This window comes from Drosophila santomea, chromosome 2R (assembly GCF_016746245.2).
Source record: "Drosophila santomea strain STO CAGO 1482 chromosome 2R, Prin_Dsan_1.1, whole genome shotgun sequence".
Classification (NCBI taxonomy): Eukaryota; Metazoa; Arthropoda; class Insecta; order Diptera; family Drosophilidae; genus Drosophila; species Drosophila santomea.
The window spans coordinates 16307209-16334922 of record NC_053017.2 but is presented as its reverse complement, the minus strand read 5'-3'; the positions used below and the strand labels follow the sequence as shown (position 1 = coordinate 16334922).

Sequence of the window (27714 nt, the reverse complement as noted above, 5' to 3'; positions counted from 1 at the left end):
GCTTATCCCGATCGTAGCTCTCCGGGATGTGGGAATGCCAGTTCCATCAGCACTGATGGATGGTCCCCATTTGTAGGCATTGTTGGCACACCACATCCACCTAGTCCAGAGATCCAGATGCGAGTGGATGAGGAGAACGCATCCAGCTGTGCTGCAGCGCCTCGTGTGTCACTTGCCACACACGAACGCCATTTGGCGATTGGTGTTGATGGCCAATGCGGCGAGCAGAGTCCAAAGGCTGGAGGAGATCGGGGCGCACAGTGTGTTGCGTCCAAGTGCGTGCCTATGAATCTCCCAAGCCGGCAGACACCGATACAGATGCAGATACCGCCAGATCCCCGCCAGCTGTGGCAACATTTATGAATTATGTGCGTGCTGCATGGAGCTGGACCTGGAGCTGAAGCTGGTGCTGTAGCTGTAGCTGTAGCTGGAATCTGCGGCTGGATCGCTGGAGACTCTTTGGATCACGTTGTCTCATTTTTCCGCTGCACGCCAATTTTGGGGGGAGCATTGCCCAACATTACACGAATGTACGAGCTGCCAGCCGGCCACTTGCCCGTTTTGGATCCATCCTGCGACTCTCGGAGTCCGATGGACGCTGGAGATGCAGTTGCAGTTGCATGTAGTACTAATTGTAGAGCTCGCGATATCCGATCCGGCAGAGAGAAAAACGGTTTTGAAAAAATTACTCATTTCTTTTGATCCAAAACAAATTTATCATTATTTTCAAAAATGTTGAAATATATTTTAAATAAGTTTGGGAAAGAAAATATTTTATATTTTGTTCCATGATTTATAGGATAGATTAGATAGATGGTAATAATGTTGGTTGCATAATATTATAAATATTTCTTTGCTAAATAAAAGTAGCTTGGGGATTAATCAATTGAGATCTTAATAGCGATATTTGCCTACCCATTTGGGGACATTAAAGAATGCGTCGAAAATATTTCATAATTCAGTTAAAATCCCAATTAAAACTAATAGATTTCCTTCGGTGTAGATAAACGCATTGGAGTGGGGCGACGCTTATGGCTCAAATGGAAACATTTCGCGAGCCTTGTCAAACAATCGAATTTAATTTATGATTTCCTGCGCCAATCGAGTAATGACACTGCATGTGGTAGACCTCGGCGGACCCCGAATCTCTGGATATCTGGTGATCACTCGATACGCAATTTGGTCACAGCAGGGCCAGTAAAATTGGTAACGAAATATCAGAATTGGAAAGGCCAAGAGGGAATGGAAATGCGAATGGATATGGATATGTATATGGATGTGGATATGGATTGGATATGATCGTGCGGCGACGGGAGCCACTTGCATATGCGGCTGTCTGGGATTCTGATGGCCGTGGACCACCGCGTAGCGTTCGGCCAGCAGAACCAGTTCAAGATCAGGCGTCACTTTGCGCCGCTGACTGCCACTGACAGTTGGATAAGGTTTCGACTGCGATGTGGATGGAGTTAGAGTTGGAGTTGGAGAACCACGCTCTGTGAGCTCCGAACTCCAGACTTTAGACTCCAGATCGCAGCTGCCATTCCGCAATTAGAGCTGTTCCTGCAACTGTTGCTGCTGCACGTCGGCTGCTATCAAACGTGTCTCAATGTCTCCGGCAGCGACTAATGATGATGGTTCCATGTCCTCCGACCACCATCCCCCCCAGCCCGCCAATCCTCCCCAGATTCGAGTGTGAAGCATCAGCGTCCCCTTTGATTGACAACTGATCAGCGTTTTGGAGCAGCGTTTCCCACTTTTGGTGCACGCACGTTCTCCCCATGATAACTTATCGGTTTTTTTTTTTCATAATTAAAAAACCGGCTTGCGATGGCTCCTTACAAATAGCCATCGCGACTGGAGGATCGCTTTGGATTGGGCTCGGTTCAAATGGTTTAGTTGCAGCATCAGCATCAACACTGGATTTGCATTGCAAATTAGAGTCGCCTCCATTGCTGCTTTCTCCCCCTGATCTTGTAATCGAGCCCCGATTCAATAAAACATTTAAACATTAAACTGCTTTTATGCAAATTGCCGGCATGCGCTTAATTTTGCGATCAGCCAGGGAGTCGGGTTGTTGGACTATGTTGCATCCGCTTGAATTATCTCCCCATCGCATGCCTGCAACACCTTACGATCCAGCGATACAGATCCCGCCTCCTCGTCTTGTCCAGGAGCAGATAGCATCTACAGCGGCCACAGATTTTTGATGCCTCCGCGGGCAGAGCTCCTCCTCCTCCTCCTCCTAATGGCGGTGGCTAAAATGCTAATCAATAGCCTTATCGCTATTAATCTCGGCTTCGATTTACCTTTTGCCCGACTCTCTGACTCTCTGTCGGCTACTTGTTTTTCGAGATGCGATTCGGCGAATCCGCCTGCGGAGCGGGGTGCAAGGGTATTGATCGCAGCTCGCTATCCGCTATCCATTAAACATCCAATTGCTGTTGCCTGTTTGTAAATGTTTGTTGGCTTAAATTGTGCTGCGTTTGTTTTCCCAGCCATCATTGCGTTAATTAACGTTGAGCATACGCCGTGTGGGTCAGCAGGAAGAGCGCAAGTCGGCCAAGCAGGCATCTTCTGGATCCTCGAGATATGCAAATTGGAGCACATTATTCTAAGTGTTTCTTTTTAATGGTTTATTTGCTGCAAAACGAATGAAGCCTCATTGAAATAGTGCTAGTATTTCTAATCAACTGCTATTAAACAGTTTAAATTACATCTTAGATCAGCTTATAAAAAGATGTGTACTAGATATCTGATGATGTTTTATGGATATGGTTCCGTATAACTGGATAAGAAACATCAAGTTTAAATTTTTCAAATGGTTTCAATCCAAAGTCTAAAACTTTCGAGTCTAAAACTGCGATCTTAGGGTAAGATACTTTTTAAGATACTTCTTTGTAAGGCAAGGAGGACTATTAGACTGTAAGTTACAGTTATTGGTTTGCCCAATTTACTAGCGCAATCTGCGCCACTCCTTCACTGAATCACAGCACGATGATCTGGCGGAGATTGCATTCTTTGGACTCATTAATTTGGCATAAGCCCTCCAGCTGCAGGTCACTTGGCAGGAGGATTGGAGGAGACGGCGAGGGGGGATCAGCGGATGGGGGCCAAGTCATTGGCATATTTATGAGCCAGCCGCTCCCCACAGACGGAGCGTCGAACATGAGCCTGCCGGGCGGCAACAGTCTCCAATCTCCCATCCTCCATCTTCCATCTGCCATCTCCACCTCCCAAATCCCAACTTCCAACTCGCAACTCCCGATCGCTGGCTTTGCCGGCCTATATATTGGCTCCATTGGCGCGTGGGCTGGATTGCCGAGATGCTGGGATGCTGGGATGCTGTCGCCCGAAGTGGATTTTCTGTTCAACAAGTAGTTTATGATGTTTTTGTCAATTCATGGCAAAATTAATGACGCTGCAGAAAAGCACACGCACACGGAATCCGCTGCACTGTAAGAAACTGCTTGGTCTAACATTTGTTAATATCTGAATTTAAGTCTGCCAAATGTGATAAAGAAGACGTATATCTTATAACATTTTTGCTTATCTTAGAAGCTCTTTAAGTACTTTGGCTCTACAAGTATCTGCACTTTCTACAATGTTGCAAGCTGCACAGATTTGTGCAAGTGCAGCATTGGTCTCCGTGGCAAGGCGTTAAAAATTGTTGCCTATAAACTTAAAGAACTGCAAAGGAGTTGGCTGCACCGCCTCCCCTTTGGGACCATGGAATAACCCCCGGCTGAATCTGCATTCAGAAATGCCATTAGTCACATTTGTGGGCCACAGTCGCAGGCGCTTGTAGCCATGACTTGTAATTTTCTCCTCCTTCCTCTGAAGAGGAACTCGTTTGGATATTATTAAGGGGGGATGCAACGATGATCGGGGATTGGGGGGGTCTTCGAGTGGCCTGCACAAATATTTCTATTGCCGTTAATGGCGTTAATAATTTTGCTGGCCAAACGCTGGCGCGGATGTGGCCGTGGATGCGGGATTAGCCCGCGTCTGTCATGTTCCCGGATGACGTTACATGGCTCCGACTGACAGCCGGCTGCAGTGGAATATGAATATTTCCGAGAACCCATCTTTGGGCGGTGGCTAATGCGAAGTTAATTGGAAAATGCCAGCCCAGAGTGGGCAGCGCATCCCGAATCGCGTCGGGATTAGTCGGAGCAGCAAATGGCGTATCGAATTTCTAGCTGCCCGCTGGTAGCCAACGCCTGTCACTCGCCAGTGGAACTGCTGCCACTGAAACCACTGAAACCACCGCTCCGAGATAACACCAATGAACTCCACTTCACTCCCAATCCCGAGCACTTGTTCAACATGCTGCAAACGGAGCAGGAGCCGCAGTAACTGGAGATGCTTAAGATGCCTCCAAGCTGGCGACATGCCACGCATCCGATTTCGGGGAATATCTCTGAAATACTTCCACGTTGTGCAGGTGCGAATTCCATAAATGTATCTTGTAGCTCAGTTTGAATTTCACACATAACTGTGCTCCTCATGAAACCAAGTAAGATTCTGCCTGCTAGCTGCTTAGCAAACGCTTGCCATTTTCCATAAAAACCTATAAGTTATGTATCTTCTTAAGCAGCAATAAGAGTGCCTGCAAAAATGCCCTGTACTTAATGTGCTAACCAATTGTAATAAAAGCCTAACCTTATTTACCTCTCAAAAGTGTCACATTTGAATGTTTCATAGGGTTCAAGGGTTATGCTTGTACTTCATGAGTTTGGAGATTCTTAAAGGCAGTTTTCATTATTCATACTTTAAGCAAGACTTTTGTTTAATATATTCATTTTTAAGTAATGCAGAATAGTTCAGTTAGTTTTAAAATCTTTTGCGTTGTATAATCAAACTTGATTAAAAGAGTTAGACCTCATTTAGATTATTGAATAATAAGGTTTAAACTGAATGTGGATCTGATTGGGCTCCTGGGAACTGGTGGTTGTGGTGATCTCACCGAATGCATCTGGGCAATCGCCACCTGCGCCCCGTGCGATTTGTGTCACTTGCGAGATTGGCTCTTGGTTGCTCAATTCATAAGTTGGCTGTGGGGCACGATGGCGATATGGTCGCCATTTTGGAGTGTGTGCGTTTTAAGGCCGTCTAATGAACACGCCTACTGCGTGCACCTGTGCAGGTGTGTGTGGCTGTGTGCGTGAGTGTGTGCAAATAGATGTGAGTGTGTGCTTCACTGTGGTGTTAGTGGCTCGCAATTATAAATCACGCATACGCCGCATAGGCCAAAGTCGAGCAGCCATTGCAGGTGTTTGCGCTGCGATTTAATAATATTGGTGCGTGGTGAATGGCCCGCAGCACTTGACTTCGGGCCTATTCAGATTGAGAGAGCGAGAAACGCTGACAAATTCGGCAAATGGCAATTGGCAAAGGCAAAAAAAGGCAGCAAATAGAAAACTCAACTTAAATCAAATGCAATACCCAAAAAGCGGGCACCGCAAAAACACAATTTATTTGCGAATAAAATATGCAGCGTGTAAACTCCAATTAGACGCTAATTTCAGCCATAAAATGCAAATGTGCGTGCAGGAGTTTCGCTGCCTTTTTTCGTGTTTTTTTTTGTGCTCCACTATTTTTACTCTTTTGGGCCCCATTCACTTGGGGGCCTAAGGCTAGAGCCGCGCCACTGGAGGCAAAGTGAATGGGTTTTGCAATTAATAAATGGCCGCTAACCGCACCTGACCATGCCCACAGCCACGATAAACAATGAGCCACAATGAAGCATTAGTGCATTACTCCTGACAGATACAAAGACAACCCGCAGGGATTGCGTGCCACCTTTGAATACGAGTATCTAAGGAAAAAGCAGAAAAAGATACAGCAACAAAAAAAAAACGAAGGGGCATATGGGATATCGCCCACGTCTCGATCTGCCACGATAATTGCCAATTATGCGACGAATCAAAGCGGCCAAATTTGGCAGGGAAAAAGTCAAAATAGAGCTGCGCTTTTTTATTGCAATTTTCCAGCCAGCGTTCCGTGGCGACTCCTGTTGCTTATTTTTTGTGTGTAATGAAGTCATTATAACATATTGCGTTCCCTGCACGCAGCCAGAGCTCTAAATCTGGCCAAGATCCAGCTCCGCTGGCATTGGCCATAAATTCTCATTCGTGCCCGTTTCCCAAACTCCAAGCACCAAACTCCAAACTCCAAAGCTCCAAACTCCGTGCTCCAAACTCAGCGCTCAACCTGTCACGACAGCTGCGCCGTCTAATCTAATCCAATTGACTTTTGCACCATTTTTCTTTATTTTTCTCTATTTTACCCATATAGTTTTTCTGTATTTTTCCAATGCTCACGTCTCTTTGGGCCGGCATTATGGATGCAGGCTGCTCATTAGGCTGACGTTGGGCAGGCCATAAATCCAAAACCGAAAACCGCCCACAACCGAATCCAAATCCACATCCACATCCATATCCATATCCATATCCAAATCCCAATCCAATTCCCGTTCGCCGGTGACTGATCGCCAGTAGCTGACATCGCCACCGTCGATCTGTGGGATCGGGGAGCTTTATGGCTCCACTTGACTGCAACTGACACACACTTTGTTCGCCTGTCGACCGGGCGGTCTTGGGTTTTCAGCTCCAACCTCCAAGCTTGTGGTCCAACTTCAACTTCCACTTCAACTCCAAATCCCATGTCCCCGGTCATGAGTTGGCATTTCAATTGGGCGGCTGGGGCCACTCCCAAGGGCTTAATTTGGTTCACTGGCGGCGACATGCACCCAATTTTAATCAGCCAAACGCAGTGCATTAAATTGATTAATGATTACGACCGCCGGATTGGCAGTTCATTTGACTGGAGCACAGTTATAAATCCTTCAGAGCGTAGGAAAGCCTACACAAATTATTTATGAATTTATAAATATTTACTATATTTATCGGTATATATATTCTATTTTTTCTGTTTAGCAATTCTGCAATGTTCAATCAATGACTCAACTACATTCCCATTAATTTGAGCAGCAAACAAAGAAATTTCCTTTGGGATTTTTCATTATCGCAGATATTGATACAAGTCGTGGGTGGTGTGATTCCCAAGACAGCCAATATTTACTCAATGCATTACATTGGAAGATGTGCCATGGATTTTCCCCTGATTTCGCAATCTGCTAACAAAATCACGAGTAAATGAAGTTCTCTCCTTAACAGCTCCATTAAAAGTTGAGTCGCTGATAAAATGTCAAGGCAATCTATATACGTGCTCATTATCATATTATCATGGAATTCCGCTGAAATGTTTGTAGGCCCACAGTGCGTATACGTAACGTGACTTAAGCGACTTAGATACCATACATTATGAGTCATATTTGGGATGCCAATTGGCCAGGCTAAGTGAAAAGTGCACTCAGGCTGCCCCATTATCCATTACCCACTACCCATTACACATTACCCATTACCACCAACAGATCAAAGTCAATCTTCTGCTCTCGACTAGCTGATCAGTAAAAAACTCACGTAGCTCATGAGCAACTTTTTTGTAGATCGTCTGGATGGCGAAGTTGGGGGGTTTTGAGGGGGAGTTACTGCAGCAGTAGCTGGTTTGCCGGCCTATGGGCGGTACTTAAGCTCACGCACACGGATGCAGTGCATAATATATATGTACATATATATATGTGTATGTATATATATAGAAGTCACTTTTTGCGCGCCTCAAAAATTGTTATTGCACATTTAAAGGCGTCATTATTAGCGGCTACACGGAGGCACTAACAATTGTCCATGAATTTCAAATGCAGCTGGAGTCCACGCACTAATTGGACGCTGTAGGAGGAGGATGGGAAGGAGCAGGACCTGGACAGGGAGTAGACCGATCTCGCATTGGAATTGCAACTATTTTTTTTTGTCTTACTCCACTGCTCTTAGTGGGTTATCACATAAATTGTGCGCACAAATCTTGATCTGCAAATCATTTTCGACAACTTTACGGCCCCAAAGGCGAGGATTTGGAGGAGGTGGTGGGGCTTTTGGGGCGTCGTGGCCCCAGTCTATATGCATATGTATGATCGTAACTTTGCTCCGCTATCTGTCGCTGCGATCTCGATCAGAGTGCGCTTGCCACGATCCACGATCGCTGGCAACAATATTTTGTGGAACTCTGCGTTTAGTTACTTTTATTTGTGGTCGCCATTTCCTGTGGCACCATTAACCCATTATCTGGGGGATCTAAAGAGGTCTGGTTTCAGCACAGCCCAACATGGAGTAAGAAAACCTATTGGAGTAATCCCAAGTAATCCTGTAAAAACATGCTCCCTATTTTCCTAAGCATTTTAAGTTGGATTTCTTTCGAGTGACAAAAATCAAGAAAGATGTCAGGTTACTAAAACAATTAATACAATGCTTATTTATAATTTTACTATCCATAAAATATTTTTAATTAAAGACTGGGAAAAATTGTTGATTTACAACTTTTGGATAGATTTAAAATTATTTATATATATTTTGATTTGAGTTTACCAGTATAACCTAGACTTTTCTCAATCCTACATAACTGAATATTTTCACATGAATTAGTGAAATTTAAAATATTATATATGGTAATAAATGGTTAAATGCATAAGTATGCCCAGGAATATTGCAAACAATGGGTTAATGGTCTCAATCAGAGCCAGTGGAATAACTTGGTGACCCGTCCACTTAATTTAGGGACTCAACACTAGCGGGAACCGTCCTGTCAGCGACTAATGAAATTTATGCATTTATGCCGGAATCCTCGCCAGCGCCGAGGAGCGGAGAAGCACGAATAGGACAACGGACGATGATCCATGTTAATGTCCATCAAATGTGCCAGGGGTAAAGCAGCTGTCAATTCGATTGTTGGACATGTCCACATGTCCATGTTGCAATTTGCAATTAGCCGCACTAGCAACGGATATCGCAGAGGATGGGGATATAGAATGGGGATGGGAATTGGCATTGAGATGGCGAAGTTGTTGAATGGGGATGGGGATGGGGATGGGTATGGGTATGGGGATATAGAGTGGACATAGGATGCCCTGCAAGTGTCGCGATGCGCGTTTCCCGTGAGAAATTTCAATTATTTTAATTAGCGTGGCGATCGCGGTCGCTTTATTAGGCGAAATCGATCGATGTAAGCGCGTCTGCGGCTCTGCGGAGTCTGAAACCGAGTTGAAGTATCTGTATCTGGCCAATTTCCGCTGCACGCAACACACTGCTGCGCTGCTGATTCGCTGCTGCTCCGCTGCTGGCGTCGCTGCCACGGAGCTGGGAGCTGGAATTCCAAGTTGATAGCGAAGACAGTCGCCAGGCAGAACAGGATTCTGGTACTCTGGGCATCTTGCGGCCGCCTAATGACATGTTTTGGATAATGATGACGGTGAAAAGGAGATGGAGCTGGGAAAGGAAAAGGAGAAGGAGTCTGCACAGACCTGGCCAACTGGTGGATGGAGAATGGGTGCGAGGAGACTGGTCCGCCGAGTGGCGATAAAAAGCTGGAACTTAATTTAAATTGATGACACTGCTCTCGTCGCCGGCCACTTGGAAAATTGCCCACAAGCGGCGAACGTTTGCCAAGCAAATCAATCTGCATGCCAGCAGTCGGGGATTCGTTTTGCAGATGGACCACCCGGCGCACGAATTCGCGGATGTCTCTGTTTCTCTCTCTGTCTTTTCGTCTTTTCGTCTTTGTGGCATTGTATCTTTGTATCTTTGCAGCTGTAACTGCGGGCTTAATTGGCCGCAGCGGTGTCAATTGCAGCGCCACCACTGCCATCACAATGAGGGACCAATGACCAGTAGTGTGGCTGAAAGTCGATGGCAGTGGATAGTGTCTTATGTCTAATGTCTAATGGCCAGTGGCCAATTCCCTGGCCACCAGCGGGCATCGAATGCGACTTGCTGACCAAGAGTGTCGCCCGCTGTGATTGGGAATGCCAATTTCAGCAATTAACAATGGCCATAAAAGCCTGGCGGACAGGTGAGCAAAGCCGTCTTAAGCGCAGCGGATGTGCGATACTAAGTATCTCAGATACCAGATAGCACTAGCCAGATACCAGACAACAGACACCAGATTCCAGATACCGCATACATGGGGCTTACACATGCAGCACGACGTGGATTAGCAGAGTGTGAAGCGGAGGCGGAAACGATCTGAATCCCAATCCCAATCCGAATCCGAATCCGAATTCGATGCTAAATATGTATCTCAATCCGATTCAGTGTGGGGCACTAACCCGTAAACAAAAGCCAAAGGCCGCTGTCGAACATTAATCAGCAGATCGACCCGCTTAATGCACGCAGAAAAATATATTGCCCAATTAGTCATCAGTTTTATGGGTTTTATGATTTATGACAATTGCTGTGCTATAATTTTGTTAAAGATGCTCCCACAGCATTCAATAAACAGATAATAAAACACAGAGAACTTCGTAAAACCATCTACCAACTGCCAGCAACAATTAAGTGAAGTGAAGTTATTGCTTTCTGCTACTAACTAATAGAGAATCTATAGAAAGTTATATTCAGTAAAATTAAAGTATTAAAACATTTTTAAATTGATTAGGCTTGTAAATAATCTATCTAAATTCGATTTTATATTATATATTTCCCAAAAAGTACTAATAAATAGAAGTATCTTTAACCATTACTATTAAAGCCATTAAACTTTTCTCTCGGTGTGGCAACAAAGTAGCAACATTTAGGAAAACAACACACGAGTCATAGCTGTTGCTCTACAAAGTATCTATATTATTGCCCTTTGGCGGAGACTTCACAGCTCCAGCTCCAGCACCAGCATCAACTTCAACTTCAACTTCACGAGCGTTCAAGGCGCTGCAATCGCCGATTTTGGGATGGCGTGGTGGCTGGTGGGTGGGGAATCGGTAGGAAGGGGGTGGTAGTTCAACGACTCGATAACAATAAGATGTTGAAAGTATCCGATATTCAATATTCGGCGGGTGGGGAAGTGTTGCCTCGACCTTGGGCCGGATTGACCGCTTAGAGCACTCGAGTTCGATTGAATTGGCCACAAGTGGCTAGCTAGCTGGCTGACTACGTTGGTCCCAGCACACACTCACTTCCTGACCAACCAGCCAACTGGCGTGACCCATTGCCATTGACCCATTATGTGATGAGCAATGGCAGTGCCAAATGTGAAATGACAAATCCCAAAGCCCAGCTTAAGCCCCAATTCCGATTGCAGTTCGTAACAAAGGCGGCGATATGTGCCCGTGCACTCTGGGCGAGAATTCGGAAATAGACACGTTCGACAGCTGCGGCACATAAACAAGTTTGATTGTTACGAAACACGGGCATTGAAATTAAAAAATGAAGACGTCGAGATCGCGACACCTGAATTATTTGCAGCCCTTATCGATTAAGTACACACAACTCCGGGTATGAGTCGCAAAAACCAAATTAGAATATCAATCGCACACACTCACACACTAGCACACTAACACACTCGCGAGGCAATCATCTATCTGAGCAGCCATTTTATGAGCCGTACGGAGATGGAGATACAGATGCAAAGATACACACTCGCACACACCAGTGCGTACTGCTGTATCGGCTGGGACATTGCATGTCCATTCTAAAACTCGCTGGCTGGCAGAAGCCTGAAATATTGAACCGATATTGGGCAAACGCGTTTTCCAAAGCGTTCCACCGATCGGCTCAGTACGATCCGGCGAGCGATCAGTCCCGCTCACCAATACCAATACCAATGCCAATACCAAAACACCGACCAGAGCGTGCCATATGCTAGCTATAGAGCTACGATCCGATCGGATCCGAGGCCCTCACCTCACCTGCCTGGCTTTCGCTTTCAGTTGCTGCTCGCCGCTGCCGCCGATTGGTGTTGCTTCTTACCTGAGTCGCGTCGCCTCGCTTCGTTGTCGTCGTCGTCGTGTTGCCTCCGTGCTTCGAGCTCCGACGCAAGGATACCACCCATAATTGACCACTCCCACACCTTTGGCTTGTGGTGAGCTGGAAAGTGAAGTGCGTTACTGATTTGTCGCGTTACTCTCATACTTCCCCTTGCTGCCACTTGTTGCCACTTGTTGCGGCTGCATCTTAAAACCCGACGCGAGGATAACACCTAGAACATATAGTTCCCTCTCATTTGGCATGTGGAGTACTTGAGTGCCAATTTGGAGCTGCTACTTACCCAAATCTCAGCGTGGTGTTGCTCCTGTGCCAACGTGTTGCTGCTGCGTCCTTACGACGCGAGTTTACTGTAGTATTATAAAGTGGCATGTATTGAAGTGAGTGTCACGTGATTCTGGTGATTCCCCTTTGGCTAGTACACAAGCCCCCCTTTCGAAAAACATGGACACGGACCAGGAGTCGAACAACCATCGCGGTTCGGTCTCGTCCAGTCGTTCCCTGGAGATACCCGCCACGCCCTCGCGCTCACCCAAAAAAGTGTCCTTCTCGGATGAGCTGCCCCAGTCGCAAACTCCTGCCCAGCAGCCCATCCAGCAGCCAGCGCCCACGGTTGTGAGTCACGTGCTCCAGCAGGCCGCCCAGTATCTGGAGCGATTGCATGGCGCACGCGATTCCAGCGAGGAAAAGGCGGAGGAGGAAGTGCAGCCAGATGGCCAGAGAGCTGATACCCGAGATACCAGCGAAGCGGCCGTTCTCGATTTGGATGCAGTGGATGGCAGTGCTGATGAACCGGCGGAAAATGCTGGCCCAATTGTGGCCAGCTCGCCAAGTATTCTAGTTGACAGCGTTGGCAAGCAGGAAGCGATTGCCAGTGCAAATGGAAATGGAAATGGGAATCCGAATCAGCGGCAATCAAATTTGTACATGGAACAATACAACCTCAATTTAGATAAGAACTGCAGCTCCATGGAGCTGGAGGCGCGCCGGGAGAAGCAGCGCTGGCTCCTCATATCCGAGTGCAGTGCACTTTTCGACGAGGGCGAGGGCAAACACACCAGGGAGGCCTTCCGCAAGCTCTTCCTGGACGAGGTGAGTCCTTCCGGGAGAGTCCTTACATTTAAATCGAAGTATATAACATTCAAAGTTATAGTTGTGCAACTTTCTGGGGTAAACCTTTTTTAAATTTATGTTCTGTTGATGAAACATTTACGGCAACTTAGTTTCTTGGCGTGTGCAATAAATTACATCATCAAATGGATGGGTATGGGAATGGGAATGGGAATGGTAATGGATATGGGTCTCTGAAAGTGCGCTCCAGAGCGCCTGACCTTGTGCCACTTATTCTGTGGTCCTTTACCCGATCGCTGGCCGATCGTAAAAACCCGTTTTGGGTTGCTTGATGGGCTCAGCTTTTGCGGCTGGTGTTTATTTTGTTTCGGCTCCGACTACGAGCATTTTGTTTTTATGGGCTCCCCGAAAGCCGTTTAACCAGTCAGGGCTCATCCGTTAAATATGCACATTTTTCATCATCGCCGGGAGATGAGAGATGGGAGATCGCACATCCAACACATCCAACTGTGACCAAATGCAAAAGACCCAGTGTGCTGCGCTTCGATTTGCAGACAATGCTGTGGCTGTGGCGCGCTCATGATCGTGAGATCGAATGCCATTAAAATATTAATAAGCGGCTAATTTATGCCATTCGTCTTCATCACTACCGCATAGTGCGATTTCCATTCCCAATCGTGGGACCAGAACACTCTTAATTATGCTCATTACGTGGGTCAGTACTGGGTAAACACTGTTCTCCCTCCGTGTATATGTACATATATAAATCTTCGATTGCGGGGCATAAACAAATGCTTCTCCAAACAATGTGAACGTAAATTAATTAACACTTGCCCGTTGCCCAGAAACGGGAGACGCATAAATCCATCGGTTTACAACTTGTTTTTCGGTCTTGCTTACAGGAATTCCAGCAGAAGCTCTTCCAGCTGTTTGATCTCGAGCGGAATGGCTATCTCCTGCAAGATCGCTGGATCGAGCACCTCAAGGGTCGGCTAACGTAAGTGTGGGTTGGTTGATGGCGGAGGTGGAGTTGGATTTGGAGTTGGAGTTGGTTTCTTGGTATCCTCCTGCTCCTCTCAGATCGCTGCTGATGTTGTTGCGACGGTGCCAAAACAATTAGCTCGCCTTCGGAACAACAAAAAATAGCCATACTATCCAGTCGGATCCACTCGGATCCACACACGCACCTGGCTGGCGTGCTCCAGGCATTCCATTCCAGCTGCGCCGACCAGAAGCCCCATGCCACATCAGAGCCCCCAGATGCCAGATGCCAGCTCCGTTCCCAGACGATGGCGATGTCCGTTGCCCATGGCGATGCTATCTGCGCCGTGTGTTAACATATACAACAGCTAACATAGTCCGCGTGCCTCGACAGCCTCTAAAGTTGGAACTGGGCTCTGGATTGGAACTGGGCACCTGGACTGCTCTGCAGCCAGAAACTGTCACTGGCTGCCTGTCGTAATGAAGTCATTCAAATACAAATATAGTGCGAGCAGCAGCGATATCTTGGGATGCGGGATGGGGATCGGTATTGGTATCGGGAGTCGGGAGTCGGGAGTCGTCGTATCTTGTGCACAGCAAATAATGAAACCGGCATAATACCGCTGACACGGATTTTTATCAAGAGCTTGAAACAATTAAAAGCCCAATACGACATCATCAAAGCAAATAACATCATCGCGCTTTGTAAATATATTAATTTTTTCAAAGCAAACACTAATCAAAGTAATTTGGCATTCGCCTGCCAAGTGCTGATGGAGTACACATGTAAATCAGCAAATGGAATCAGTTAAGATAATGGTGGAAAATATGTGTCAGTGGAAGGAGACTATAGAATTTGAAAACAATTTAATGTGAAATCCAGTTCGCTCAGTAATATTTTCGATAATATCTCAATGACTGATTCAACTTCGTAACTCAGTTAAATATTCTTCTTATCAATGAAAGCATTAATTCAATGATGATCTTTTATGAAATGATCTTTTATGGATTTTCAGAATATTGTATTCTGGGTAAATGTTTTTCTGTGTAGCAATGCCAAGACATGTGGGAGTACCAATGTATATTTACCTATATTGAGTTCTATTTTATGGATCTTGCAGGGACGATCGCCAGATGGACTTTGCCGAGCAAATTGAATCGGTGGCCTATGTGATCTGCGGCGAGAATAAGAGGGTTTCCTTCAAGAACTTCCGCGATATCTGGCACACCAGAGGGGTAAGTGGTTACCATCATATTAGGAATTTAATTTGATCCTTTATTCAATTCATCCACTAGATCCTCGACAAGCTGTACCGCCTGATTGAGGTGGATGGAAGCAACTTGGTATCCACCAACCAGGTGATGGAGTTCATCTCCCATCTGACCAACTCCCGACCAAGGACCGGATTCGACAAGAGTTCGCTGGCCCGGCTGGAGCAGCTCTTCCGTACTACCGTGGGAAACGAGCAGGAGATTCGGCGGGAGGAGTTCCAGAAGATAGTTACCTCAAAGAATGTGAGTTGGCAAATCCACTCTACACCCATGATAGATAGTTTAATTTGTAAAAGTATGTTTACCTATGTTAATAGTTTAGCCATTCAGCTTATTGATAAGACTTGTGCCATTTTCTTTCGATTTAGCCTTTCTTCACAGAGCGCGTTTTCCAAATCTTCGATAAGGACAACTCGGGTTCCATTTCGCTGCAGGAGTTTATTGATGCGATACACCAGTTCTCCGGTCAGTCGGCAGATGACAAGATCCGCTTTCTGTTCAAGGTCTATGATATAGATGGTGGGTTTGCAGAATAAACTAAAGAATCTCGTCTGAAGCATCCATCTTCAACTTACCAGGTGACGGGCTCATTCAGCACAAGGAGCTGCACGATGTTATACGGCACTGCATCAAGGAGAACGGCATGGAGTTCTCCGAGGACCAGATCGAGGATCTTACCAGCGCCATGTTCGAGGATGCTGATCCACACAACAGCGGTGAGATCACGTACGAGGCGCTGAAGAACCAACTCCATAAGCACGGTGGCCTTCTGGAGAACCTGAGCATAACGTGAGATCCGGCAGAAGATACAATATGTTTTAACTAACTAAATTCCATTTTGTAGAATCGATCGCTGGTTGGTGCCCATCGCAGAGGATCGGCAGGCGGGAGGAGCGGCGAAGAGCGGTTTCTGGAACTCTCTGCCCCATCAGTTCTCGCTGGCCTACATGAAGAACAACCAGGTGTTCGTCACCTACCTCTTCTTCTATATCACCGTCAATCTGTGCCTGTTCATATCCCGCGCTATCCAGTACCGTGCTAGCAATGGTTTCGTCATCATAGCTAGAGCTTGTGGTGAGTGCTGATCTGGAACTTATATGACTAATTTGATAGGATGGTATATTTCCCAAAATGACTAATTTACTTTTAGGACAATGCCTGAACTTCAACTGCGCCTGGGTCCTCGTACTTATGCTGCGGCACTCGCTGACTTACCTCAGGGGTCGTGGGCTGTCCTCGTATCTGCCACTGGATCACCACGTCTATCTGCACAAACTCACGGGCATCACGATCTCCGTGCTGAGCTTGGTTCATACGATAATGCATCTGTTCAACTTTTCCATCATCGTGATCAACGATCCAAACATCAATGCGGGTCATTACACCATAGGGGAATGGCTGCTTACAGATCGTCCTGGACTGTTTGGCCTGATACCGGGATGTGCCAATCCCACGGGAGTAGCTCTCCTGGCCATACTGTTGGTGATGTTCGTGTGCTCACAGCCATTTGTTCGACGGAAAGGCAGCTTCGAAGTCTTCTATTGGACCCACCTTCTTTATGTGCCCTTCTGGATACTCTGCCTCTTCCATGGCCCCAACTTCTGGAAGTGGTTCCTGCTCCCAGGACTCGTTTACATCGTGGAAAGGGCACTGCGCTTCATTTGGATGAGGGGAGAGCACGGCAAGACGTACATCAGCTCTGGGCTGCTACTGCCTTCCAAAGTGGTGCATCTGGTGATCAAGCGACCACATCACTTTAACTTCCGTCCCGGAGATTATGTCTTCGTTAACATCCCGGCCATTGCCAACTATGAGTGGCATCCGTTTACCATTAGTTCGGCGCCCGAGCAGGAGGACTACATGTGGTTACACATACGCACCGTGGGCGAGTGGACCAATCGCCTGTACCGCTACTTTGAGCGGGAGCAGCAAAAGCTTCAGCAAAGTGGCTCCTCGCAAGACATTCCCCAGCACATGCACGCCATTCCCACGCCCAGTTTCATGCTCCTCAACGAAGCCCGTAACCCTGCGATAGCCGAAGAAAGATCAGCTACGCCGCAAACAGATTTTCTGGCCAAGAATTTGGGCGTGCAGGCTGTGCCACCAGTGCGTCCACCACGCCAGAACCGCAAGCCCGCGCCTGGAGCTCCAACCGATCCTCCAGCCACCGGAGTAAACCGCATACGCAGCATCAAGAAGAGCCTTCAGCGGACATTCTCCAGGAAGGAGACAGTGGACCCCAAGAAGGGCGTTCCGAATGGAGCCTTCATGGGTGATGGCGAGCGGGAGGACTCCAACTTGAAGCAGAGACCCCTAGAGAAGAGCATATCTCTGCCGGACATCAGTGTGAAGAGCAAAAAGCGGAGTCGCCTCAAGGCGTGAGTATAAGCTTTAGATCGGGTACCTTTTCGAGACTCACCTCCTAATCCACAGCCTGCGATCTTTGGGTCGCTCTGAATCCGAGTCTGCCTTTGATGAAAAGCGGGTGCGCCGCGCCAGGAACAACAGCGTGGGACTGGCCTACCTCAGTCCGCAAAACAAGTCGCTGGCGCAGAGTTTCCGATACATGCGTACCAAGCCCACTATCATCGCCTTCAAGACGCCCAGCATGGAGGAGCGGGAGCATCAGGTGGCGGCCGGAGAAGCCAATGGAGCAGGTCCAGCTAGCCGAGCCGAACAGGGTCAACTGGGTTCGAAGATGGATCCAGCGGACAAGTTGCAGGTGGCCAGACTGAGTCTTTCCGCCGAGGGGGCCTCCAAGCCGTTGGAGGTAAGTACTCGGTGACTGACGTACCAACTAACTCTTTTAAGCCACTAATTCATCCAACCGAAGGACCAAACACAGACGGGATCGCCTAGCAGAAAATCTATTCTGCGACGACCCACTTTCCTGCGCTCCCTGTCCACCTCCATAAATAACAGATCCGGAGGAGGCGGTGGGGGATCAACTGGTAGCTCCACAACTAACAGCGGTGGCAAAGTGACACTTGATGCGGGAGTCATGGAGGTTCGGGTTACACCAACACACATACCAAAAGCCAACCAGGGCTAACCCACTAACCTAATCCTAATGCTAACTTTATGATTCTCCACCTAGATATTCATCGATGGCCCATATGGAGCACCCTCGAGTCACATCTTTGGCGCCCAGCACGCGGTGCTAATTGGCACGGGCATTGGAGTCACACCGTTCGCCTCCATTCTGCAGGTACATTAGTTCTTGTGTAGTCCATGAACGCATCTAATTGTGTAATCATTGCGTAGTCCATCATGCATCGGTACTGGAAAGCACGGCACAGTTGCCCGAGATGCCAGTTTGAGTGGGCCAGCGAAATACCCAAGTCTGTGATGAATCTGCGCAAGGTAGACTTCTTCTGGATCAACAGGGATCAAAGATCCTTCGAGTGGTTCGTCAATCTGCTGTCCCAGCTGGAGATCGAGCAGGCAGAGCTGGGCGGAGCCATGGAGCGGTGAGTGTCAGCTTCAAGTATCTATTGTGTAAAGTTTGTCACTGGTTCATTCACAGCTTCCTGGACATGCACATGTACATAACAAGTGCGCTGCAAAGAACCGACATGAAGGCAGTGGGTCTCCAACTAGCTTTGGACTTACTGCACGAGAAGGTAGCCCCAGAACATACGCCTAATATCAGTGCTATTCTAACTTGTGCATAAATTTCATCACCAGGGCAAGCGGGATCTGATCACGGGCCTGAAAACCCGCACCAATGCCGGCAGACCCAACTGGGATAAGGTGTTCAAGCAGCTCCAGGCCCAGCAAAAGGGGAAGGTGACCGTCTTCTACTGCGGCCCGCCACAGTTGGCCAAAACGTTGAGATACAAGTGCGACCAGTACGGATTCGCCTTTCGTAAGGAGTGCTTCTGAACAAGCCGCCACATCCCTCGCCCACATCTTCTCGTCCAGTTTCATCTCCACCTCACGCTCTGTGTCAATCCCCTTCGTTCATCGTGTTCTCATTTGCATAAGCAACGGGTTTATTTCGGGTTCGGTTCAGTTTAGCTTAGCTTAGATGGCTATTTATTCGTCACTTGTCTTGTTGCCTCATTGTTGAGTGTGTCCCCCAGCTTGTAAATATCTATATCTATCTGTATAATCTATATGCTCATGCAATAAAGTTTGTTACCCAATGTGCCGTCCAATTTCCTATTGCATTTGGTTTTGAATATATATATAGCACGAGCTTCTTTGCAGGCGGCTCCGAGTTCTACATTTGATGTCCCCAGTCGCAGTAAATCGCTTCACAATCACAAACAGTTCGGACACTCTAATAAAAACAAATAGACAAACACTCAATACTACTAAGCTACCTGTACCAATTTACTGCCTCAGCCATGTGCTAAAGTTGATATCACTGGGCCTGGACATTCGGGCAATAGTTATAGACTCATCATCAATGTTGTCAACGTTGTAGAACTCCCTCAATTCTGCAATAGCCGTCTCCTCGATCTGCGTGTGAACCAAAGATTTGTTCCGCATGCGCTCGTAGGATTCCCTCTGTCTTTTTTCATCCGCTAATATGCGCGAGAAGCTCTGGCCGTGCTCCGTGGGTGTGGTGGAAGAGGTTGCATGTCCCCTCATCATATTGGCAAATGAAGTGGGATCCGTGATGCTTCCAGTGGTCGGCGAAGTAAATGAGTCATTAAATGAACTCGATGGGGTTGTAGTTACTCCCCAGGCATTTGGAACGGCCACTGGAGTGGAGGATTGTTCCACCAGGGGTGGGTTATTGGTCCGCCAACTCTTGGATTCGGAGGAAAGACGCTTCCGTTGCTTCTGCGAAAGCTTCTGCGACTGGGGAGTCAAGGAGCTAAAATCGAGGTTGTAACTTTTGCTTAATGGTGTAGTGGGCTCAGTTTCATGTGATGGTGGCGGAGGTGTTTGCTCCTTCAGGGGCTTCCTTTCAATGGGTATCAGTTCCTGAGTCGGTGGCTCCTCTAGCTTGAGTGTGTTGTTCACTTTTAATGCAGTTTCGGCAAGCTTTCGCTTTTGATCTTTTTTGTCCACCACACGAGACCAGTTTTTGGCCTCACCGCGAGCGCTATCCTGGGGCGAAGAAGGCACTTCTGCCCCTTGAGCCTGTTCGCTAACGCTCAGAGATCTCATCATGCTTGATATGGCCTGCTGTTCATACTGATGCCGGGCATCTTGCTTGCGCAAATCCTTCTGTTTGTGTTTGGCCGCTTGCTTAAGCTTAGATTCCTGAAAAAAAGAAACTGTATTTATACCGAGATCAAAGATAGAATGTTTAGCACAAACCGCATCCATTCTATAATCCAGGTCCACATCACACCCGTCCACTAAGCTGAGCAACAGCTCATCTTCTATAGCCTCTGAGAAAGGAGTTATTTGCCGGTAGTCGAACACCCTCTTAAACATCTTTCGATAGTGCTCATTCAGGCATTTCAGAGTCTCCCCATCGCATTGTTCAATACTGCGATAGCAAAGCACCCTGGCCAAGTTTTGGCAAATGAAATCCATGCACCCTTTCTGAAGTAGTTTGCAGTTGTACATGGCTGCAAACTCGAGCATTTCTCCGCACTTTCTTATGCTGATTTTGTCCAGGATTAGAGACTCGCACACATTCTGCAACGACTCTATAAAGTACTGGTCGCAAATGGTTATCATGTTGTACAGAAACGTCTCGAGATAACCCTGCTTGCAAAAAGCCTCGTTGTCCAGACTGTACAGGTAATCTAGAACCGGCTCCATATACTCCGCAGGTACACCTTCCATGGTGACAGAAGAGCGTTCCGCCCACGAGTGCATGAACATCATCTCAAAGTACTCCAACCGCGCCACTAGCATACATTTATGAGCCTCTAGTACCTTTCCGTCCTCGCAGACAATTCTCACATCGTACAACTCTGGATGATCACAGCGATGGAAGCGATTGAAAAGCTTTCTGGCATTGGGCAGTGGAAATTGATGGTCACGCACGTAGCTCTGTACGTACTTGGCCAGCTCGACTAGTTGAAACTTCTCCAGGTGAGGTAGGAACATCTCGCAGGTGCGAGTTCGTTGTTGAGGATTTGCAGGTCCCAGACTTTGCTGAATACAGTCAATATCTAAAGAAGATATTTATGAGTTTAATAAAATGCAATTTTTTATAACATTTTTCTATTCTCACCATCCTCCGTTGGCCAGTAGCTCGAGTAGATGTGATTCAATATCAATTCAAACATCTTTCCCGTCAAATTGTCCAAATTTAAGTAAATATCCTTGTCCAGATATCTACGTACAAGGTCTCTGAGACCTGGCGCCCGACTGAAAATTATGAACTTATGGGCTGCGAACTTCTCTCCATCCACATGGAATATCACGTCGTGAACAGCATCACAGTCGCTAGTCTCGTGTAGAAGCTTCTTGAAGCTGTGCTCCTTGCGTGGCAGTGTTGGCTTTCGAAAGTACTTGGTGTGTGACTCCTGCAGAACGGCAAAAGACGCGAAACCCTCATCGCAAAATATATCCGTCGCACGATCGATGTTCGGCATTCGCTGCAGCTCGATCCGGATAACGTGTTCCCGGGAGATTTCCGTTTTGTTTTGATCGTTGTCCTGCCAGTTGTCCAGGGTGCTCCGATGCTTTTCCTGCACTGCTGACGCTGGCAGGGCGATCTGATTGCACTTTCCCCGATAAACGCAGCCATCCTCGGAAAGCACCATAACCTGATTGCACTTGTAGAGAATTTTCTTAATCTGGGGCAGACGAATGGGTGAAAAATTACATCTGCAAAAGAGTACATGGGCATAAACGAAACATCTCACTGATGTGGATGGCTTACCTGTAGAATTGCTGAGTGTTCTCGTACCATAAATACACCACATTGGTTTCAGTGAGCATGAGTAGCTTGAGAGCTGCCGCGGAGCCCTTCGTGGAGTTCTTTAGGTGGCCGCCCATTACCGATATGCTCTTGAGATCTTCGTAGCTGGTGGGCAACAAATTGTTATGATATAATTTTCTATAATTTATTAAACTTACTTGGGTGTCTTTATGTATCTAGTTTTATCTGCATAGTAAAGCGTAATGACCTTTTCCTCGTTGTAAATTACCGTGGCTGCATTGTTGGCCTCCACAAAGCGTATTGTAGTCCTGGCTGGAAGCTTGATCTACAAAAAAAAGGATGTTAGAAAATACGTATAGCTACGTTAAAAACTCACCAATGTGGGCACCATGATGGATGGCGTGTTAGCACTGATGCCAAACTGGCCCTGGTTGGCCCCCCAGACGTAGACACACCTGCTGCCGTAGGCGATAGAGTGCTGATCGCAGGCGATCACGCGCACCAGATCGCTGGCACCTTTGTCACGCAAGGCGACCACTTCCTTAAACTGCGTGAGGTGTTCGGCGGCATCACGCACGCCCAATTGATGGTCTGTGTTAAGGCCGCAGGCGAAAACCAGTGAGTGATGCGTGAGTACCAGTGAGTGCTGCCGGGAGACGCTGATGCACTGAATGGAGTCGCCGCTCAGTTTGGACGAAACCTTTACCTTCTTGGGCGCAGGAAGACTGTTTTCCACTCCGATGCCCAGGCGACCACCTTTTCCATGACCCACGGCATACAGGTGACCCTTCTTGTCGCAGAACAGACTGTGGTAGGCACCTAGGGCCACCTGTTCGAGCCAAAGGTTGGACTTGCGGAAGAAGTCCACCGCCTGCGGTGTATTGGTGTTCTGCTCGTTGCCAATGCCCAGGTTGTAGTTTTTGTTGGAGCCCCACACTAGGACATCGTTTCTAGAGGGAGATGCATAAATTAAGTGGCTAAAATGAAAAGCTTTCTGCATTCCCACTCACTGTGAATCCGTGGCGAGATCATCGTCGTCGCACTTCCGGCAGATGGCCTGTAGTGGACACCTGGTGTCCTCGTCTAGCAGTTCCAAGCTGGCTCCGTAGCGAAGCAGCAGTACGGCGCAGTCTATAGAGCCGTAGTATAGTGCTCTGTGTAATGGACTGCTCCCAGATTCGTAGTCCTGGCCATTGATGTAGGCTCCGTGGTTGAGCAGCCACTCCAGAATCTCGTACCGGGCAGTGGAGGCGGACATGTGCACCGCCGAGCGGCCCTAGAATTTCGAGATGCAGATAACAAATTAATGGCCTTCTAGGGCTTGTCCAATTTCACAACCCACCAGGTCGTCTAAAATATTGGCGAAATTTCCGCACGTCTTGAAAATAAAAGCCGCAAGCTTCTGGTGGTCAATAGAACGCTTTGTCAGCGCAGCGGTGATGGAGTTTCCATGCTGGCGGTGTCTACACTTGACGGTGCAATCATATTCCTGGGTCCTGGCGACTGACATCGGATAATTTAGAAATAAACGCCGGGATATCAACTTCTTTACGTGGATTATTTTGTTTTGCTCGCGTTGCAGTGTGACCAGATGTGAAGAGTGACTGCAACCTAACCCAACTAATTAAAATGCAACTGTAATGTGGCGCATAATTTAAAATGCACAAAAAATGCACGAAATGCTTTCTTTACCTAACTTCAATAATACTTTAACAAAGTATTTATTTGAAATACTTCCTTTAAATACAATCACATGCTTATTCATATTACTGAGCACCGTTACAATATAAACAGGTGTTTTATATAAAACCAACTTTTGATTTACAAAAATGAATTGTATTTGTTTATATCAATCAAAAAGTTTACCTTAACATAATACTGTAATCAGTAAGGTTTAATGAAGGCAAATGTATAACTACTTGAGACTTAATAAATACATGAATACATAAATACATACTAAATTTACTTTTTTAACAATAAAGACTTACCTACAGCTTAAGTTACTTATGCATTATTATGTTATACGTTTTTCATTTTTACTTTTTATAGGCAGTCTAACTTCTCGCCTTTTAAGTATGGCAAGGTTTTCGTTGCCTCCCCGGTACCTAACGATGGATCTTCCGGTCACTGAGATAGTCCCATTCCTCCGAATTATGGAGTATACGCAGACTTCCTTTGGAGCTTGACTTCTGGGTGGCCTATCGAAGTTACGGACCCGTGGCCTCGACGTTGGCTTAGGATTAGATTTACTGGAATATGAAATATCCAAACATGGAAACTCATGCTGTTTGATGGGGCTTATAAAATTGCGTATCAACGGCTGCAAAGCCTGTTCCCTTTTTGATGGTTGAACGTCTTCAGCAGGTTCTATCGCGGGGGGTTTTGCTTCAGCTGGTATGAATGGCTTGCAGGGACGAAGTTTTCCCTAAAAAAAGATACTTTATAAAACTTGGACGGCTATTTCACACAGCTTATTTACCGAACAACAATGCAGTTTTCGAGCTTTTTCCGTGTCCGCTATAAGGAAACCGCACTTGCACTCCGCATATCCGTGAATCCTGTACAAAGGACCTCGTCTCTTGATGCTAAAGCACTTCTTGACGTGGGCGAAGCGGTTTTTGAACGACACCATAGATATTCCACAACCTGGACACACGACCATTTCCACAAGCTCTCCAATGGTGTACCAAATGGTTTCCCTGGGTTCAGTGGAGCCTTCCTCGCTCGTCTAGGGATATTAAGGTCTTAGAAATTGTGTGCATTTGGTTTATAACAGTCTTACCACATCTTTCTCCATATCCGACATGCTGGAGTTGGGATATTCTGCAAATAAGAAAGTAAAACGTAAACAAATGGTCAATTCGGTTACTTCACAAAATGTACTATTTCTCTACCTTTTGTTATGTGTTAACCAATAAGAATTCTAAGCTTGGAGATATTATGTTGAGAAAACTTGATCTCTATGCACTAACTATTCATTTGTCTTTGAAATTGTAAATAATAACAATAATTTTTAATGCACAAACCTTAGAGTGACCGAATCCTGATACGATATCGCCTATCGTTATCGGCAGTGTTGGTAAGCACCCGCAGCTTGCTCTGCTATTGTGAACTGCAAAACAGCTGGCGTTTTGATTGCACTGCGGCTTTAAACAAATTAGTAAAGTAAATAAAAACTGCATTTTACGTCCAAGCACTTAGATGGCTTTTTATTACCTGTAACAAAGTCTACAAATCGCAATGGGTAAGCTTGCCGCCGTGAAGAAATCGGAAGGACCGCATCCAATTTCCCCCCAAGCTGGTGATCCTAAATGGTTAATTTTTCATTTTATTATCTTTAATAGATTCCTCTCCGTGCTGCTTACTCTGCATGTGCGAGTATCCGGCCATGATGGGGGACTATATAGATGTACACTCCACGCGGGGCGTTCAACTGGAGGTGACTAGGATCGTCAACCAGCACTTCCCCGTCCAGATCTCCAAGGAAAGCGACGAAAGGATATGCGGACGCTGCTGGAAAACCGTCTCCGACTTCCACACTTTGCACGACTTCGTCAGTGCTGCGCAGAGTTCTTTACAGGAAACAAAAGTGGCGCTCATGGAGGATGATCCTCTAACACAGGAACCTACGTCCTTGCCGGAGATTCTTAAACTGCCAACTCAGGGGGAGGAGAGGTTGCCGGAACCACAAGAGCTTGGCGGACGGAACTTCTTCTACCCAGAGGTTAAGATTGAGGAGCATGAACTAGATACTCTTCCCCGCATCGAGATCTTGGAGAGTTCGGCAAACACACAAGAAAACCAAGACCAACTTGAGGGCGCAGCCAGACGCCTTAGGAAGCGTTTGAAGGCAGAGGAAGGATCCTCTATAGACAAGGATAACGACGAGGATGGAGTAGAAGAGACTTCAGAGCCTCCGCCGCCCAAAAAGCGACGTGGGCGCCCAAGAAAAACAGACGCAACCGTTGCTCCGCCCCAAAAACCTAAAGAAGACATTCAACTGGACCTTAAGGCTGAAGAGTTTGACGAGTTCGGAGATGAGGAGACGGACCCTGACTTCTCATGCCTGGTGCCCAGCGATGATTCCTCTGAGGACGACGGTGGCAGCGGTGGCTTCGACACCGACTCAGACTTTGAACTAGACAATGGAAAGCAAGAGTTTGCCGTGCTGCCGAAAAGAACAGTAGTGCGCCCCAAGAAATACAAGAAGCGGACGAAACCGGCGGAGCCGAAAGTCCGCATGTCCCGCGAGCTGCTGGAGCAGCGCAAGAAGCAGCAGGAGGAGTACGATGTCATCATCGCCAAGTTCTTTACCAGCGTACTGCCGTGTGCCATCTGCAATCTGCTGGTGCACAACTTCACCGAGATGCAGCGTCATCACCGACTGACCCATCAAGTGGATCCCGGCTACATGATGTGCTGTGGTCGCAAGTTTACGCAGCGCAAAGTGCTGGCCGAGCATGTACTCGTCCACTGGAATCCTGATCACTTTAAGTGCACCGTCTGTGAGAAGTCATTCCAAAATTCTCGACATCTTGAGTCTCACCAACAGGTGCACATGGATCCCGCCGTCAAGCTTACCTTTAGTTGCGACCTCTGCTCGAAGACCTTCCTCAGCAAGACGGCCATAGACTATCACAAGCTTAACAAGCATGTGCCCAAGTCGGAGTTCAAGTTCACCTGTTCCGAATGCAATAAGAAGTGGGTGTATCTTTTAACCGTCTATATGTAACTCTTAACTTTTGTTTACTTTTCCGCAACAGATTCCTCACCGAGCGCAAGCTTAAAAACCACATGAGCTCCATGCACGACCCAGAGAGTACCATAATCTGTGACAAGTGCGGCAAGCAGATGCGCACCAAGATCATCCTGAAGAAGCACCAGGAGCTGATGCACTCAGATAAGCCACGTCCGGAGCCGGAGCTGCAGCAGTGCCAGATATGCGGCGCTTGGCTAAAGGGCATGACAGGCCTAAAGCAGCACATGAAGAGCATTCACGTAGAGAGTGCCGGCGAGCATCGCTGCCACATATGCGCCAAGGTGTCCCCAAATGCCAGGGCTCTCAGGCGTCACATCTACCACAATCACGAGTGCGAGCGCAAGTTCAAGTGCACCATGTGCGAAAAGGCTTTCAAGCGGCCGCAGGAGCTGAAGGTAAGTTTGCATCTCATAAACTGTTGAAGTAGATTGATGAACTTTATTAAAACCCGCTTGTAGGAACACACATCCACCCATACTGGTGAAGTACTCTACACCTGTCCCAACTGCCCGATGACATTCTTCTGCTCCGCCAACATGTACAAGCATCGCCAGCGATTGCATCGCGCCCAATACGAAGCAGACAAAAACCAGCCCAAGCCTCCCAACATCCTGAAGATTTCGCGTAACGCCTCGACGCAAAACAAGCCGAAACAGGAGATCTAGCACCGAAAGAGAATTGTTTAATATTTTCAAACGCCTTTCCTCACTTTCACAGAATTAGCTCGAATTAAATTTAAACTGTCCAATATTATTATAAATTAATGCCACATTCGTACACATTTTAATTATTTGTCCATACATAGAATAAACGTATTGTTTAAGTCACTCTCTTTCGAAGAAAATCTGTGAAAGTTGATATTTAAAGAGCGTTTTGTACCTTAGTCCTAAGCTGAAAGTATTTAATAATAAATGCGAACTGGACTCGGCTCCAATCCAAACAATTGATAACAAAACAAA

The 27714-nt window shown here is 46.9% G+C and overlaps 4 protein-coding genes across 6 annotated transcripts; 2 read left to right on the top strand and 2 right to left on the bottom strand.

Annotated features, from left to right (window-relative positions):
• The first annotated feature begins 11814 nt into the window (after window positions 1–11814).
• Window positions 11815–19342, top strand: LOC120444321 (NADPH oxidase 5). 2 transcript variants are annotated; one of them, XM_039623868.2, is made up of 14 exons: window positions 11815–12962; window positions 13844–13938; window positions 15044–15158; window positions 15219–15437; window positions 15563–15713; window positions 15773–15983; window positions 16039–16268; window positions 16345–17572; window positions 17628–17964; window positions 18028–18201; window positions 18292–18402; window positions 18459–18664; window positions 18721–18817; window positions 18882–19342. In XM_039623868.2, the coding sequence occupies exons 1-14, from the start codon at window positions 12315–12317 to the stop codon at window positions 19077–19079; spliced, it is 4020 nt and encodes a 1339-aa protein (XP_039479802.1). In that variant the 5' UTR covers window positions 11815–12314; the 3' UTR covers window positions 19080–19342. The 2 variants fall into 2 exon arrangements, with proteins under 2 accessions (XP_039479802.1, XP_039479803.1); XM_039623869.2 differs by lacking the exon at window positions 18028–18201.
• On the bottom strand, window positions 19157–23590 carry LOC120444322 (inhibitor of Bruton tyrosine kinase). Its single transcript, XM_039623870.2, has 8 exons — window positions 23339–23590; window positions 23007–23272; window positions 22373–22946; window positions 22194–22321; window positions 21997–22140; window positions 21343–21941; window positions 20472–21280; window positions 19157–20414 (listed from the first exon to the last, which is right to left on the bottom strand). The coding sequence occupies exons 1-8, from the start codon at window positions 23504–23506 to the stop codon at window positions 19533–19535; spliced, it is 3570 nt and encodes a 1189-aa protein (XP_039479804.1). The 5' UTR covers window positions 23507–23590; the 3' UTR covers window positions 19157–19532.
• Window positions 23591–23884: 294 nt separating this feature from the next.
• Window positions 23885–25021, bottom strand: LOC120444330. Of its 2 annotated transcripts, none has more exons than XM_039623885.1 (4): window positions 24862–25010; window positions 24779–24822; window positions 24476–24724; window positions 23885–24421 (listed from the first exon to the last, which is right to left on the bottom strand). In XM_039623885.1, the coding sequence occupies exons 2-4, from the start codon at window positions 24800–24802 to the stop codon at window positions 24011–24013; spliced, it is 684 nt and encodes a 227-aa protein (XP_039479819.1). In that variant the 5' UTR covers window positions 24803–24822; window positions 24862–25010; the 3' UTR covers window positions 23885–24010. The 2 variants fall into 2 exon arrangements, with proteins under 2 accessions (XP_039479819.1, XP_039479817.1); XM_039623883.1 differs by having other exon boundaries at window positions 23886–24421; window positions 24779–24819; window positions 24891–25021.
• Window positions 25022–25082: 61 nt separating this feature from the next.
• On the top strand, window positions 25083–27714 carry LOC120444323 (transcription factor grauzone). The gene is made up of 4 exons (XM_039623872.2): window positions 25083–25240; window positions 25341–26697; window positions 26760–27150; window positions 27214–27714. Exons 1-4 carry the CDS (start codon window positions 25237–25239, stop codon window positions 27418–27420), a joined length of 1959 nt encoding a protein of 652 aa, XP_039479806.1. The 5' UTR covers window positions 25083–25236; the 3' UTR covers window positions 27421–27714.

Excerpts from the sequence above, each read along its gene's own strand:
- LOC120444321 (XM_039623868.2), top strand. The coding sequence starts at position 12,315 with ATGGACACGGACCAGGAGTCGAACAACCATCGCGGTTCGGTCTCGTCC. Across the intron at positions 15,159-15,218 it reads ATATCTGGCACACCAGAGGG|ATCCTCGACAAGCTGTACCG; the intron begins GTAAGTGGTTAC and ends TTCATCCACTAG. Across the intron at positions 17,965-18,027 it reads GGGCCTCCAAGCCGTTGGAG|GACCAAACACAGACGGGATC; the intron begins GTAAGTACTCGG and ends ATCCAACCGAAG.
- LOC120444330 (XM_039623883.1), bottom strand. The coding sequence starts at position 24,802 with ATGTCGGATATGGAGAAAGATGTG. Across the intron at positions 24,725-24,778 it reads CGGATATGGAGAAAGATGTG|ACGAGCGAGGAAGGCTCCAC; the intron begins GTAAGACTGTTA and ends TAATATCCCTAG. Across the intron at positions 24,422-24,475 it reads GAAAACTGCATTGTTGTTCG|GGAAAACTTCGTCCCTGCAA; the intron begins GTAAATAAGCTG and ends ATCTTTTTTTAG.
- LOC120444322 (XM_039623870.2), bottom strand. The coding sequence starts at position 23,506 with ATGTCAGTCGCCAGGACCCAGGAATATGATTGCACCGTCAAGTGTAGA. Across the intron at positions 22,322-22,372 it reads CCATCATGGTGCCCACATTG|ATCAAGCTTCCAGCCAGGAC; the intron begins GTGAGTTTTTAA and ends TTTTTTTTGTAG. Across the intron at positions 22,141-22,193 it reads AGATACATAAAGACACCCAA|CTACGAAGATCTCAAGAGCA; the intron begins GTAAGTTTAATA and ends GTTGCCCACCAG.
- LOC120444323 (XM_039623872.2), top strand. Across the intron at positions 26,698-26,759 it reads TGTTCCGAATGCAATAAGAA|ATTCCTCACCGAGCGCAAGC; the intron begins GTGGGTGTATCT and ends TTTCCGCAACAG. Across the intron at positions 27,151-27,213 it reads AGCGGCCGCAGGAGCTGAAG|GAACACACATCCACCCATAC; the intron begins GTAAGTTTGCAT and ends ACCCGCTTGTAG.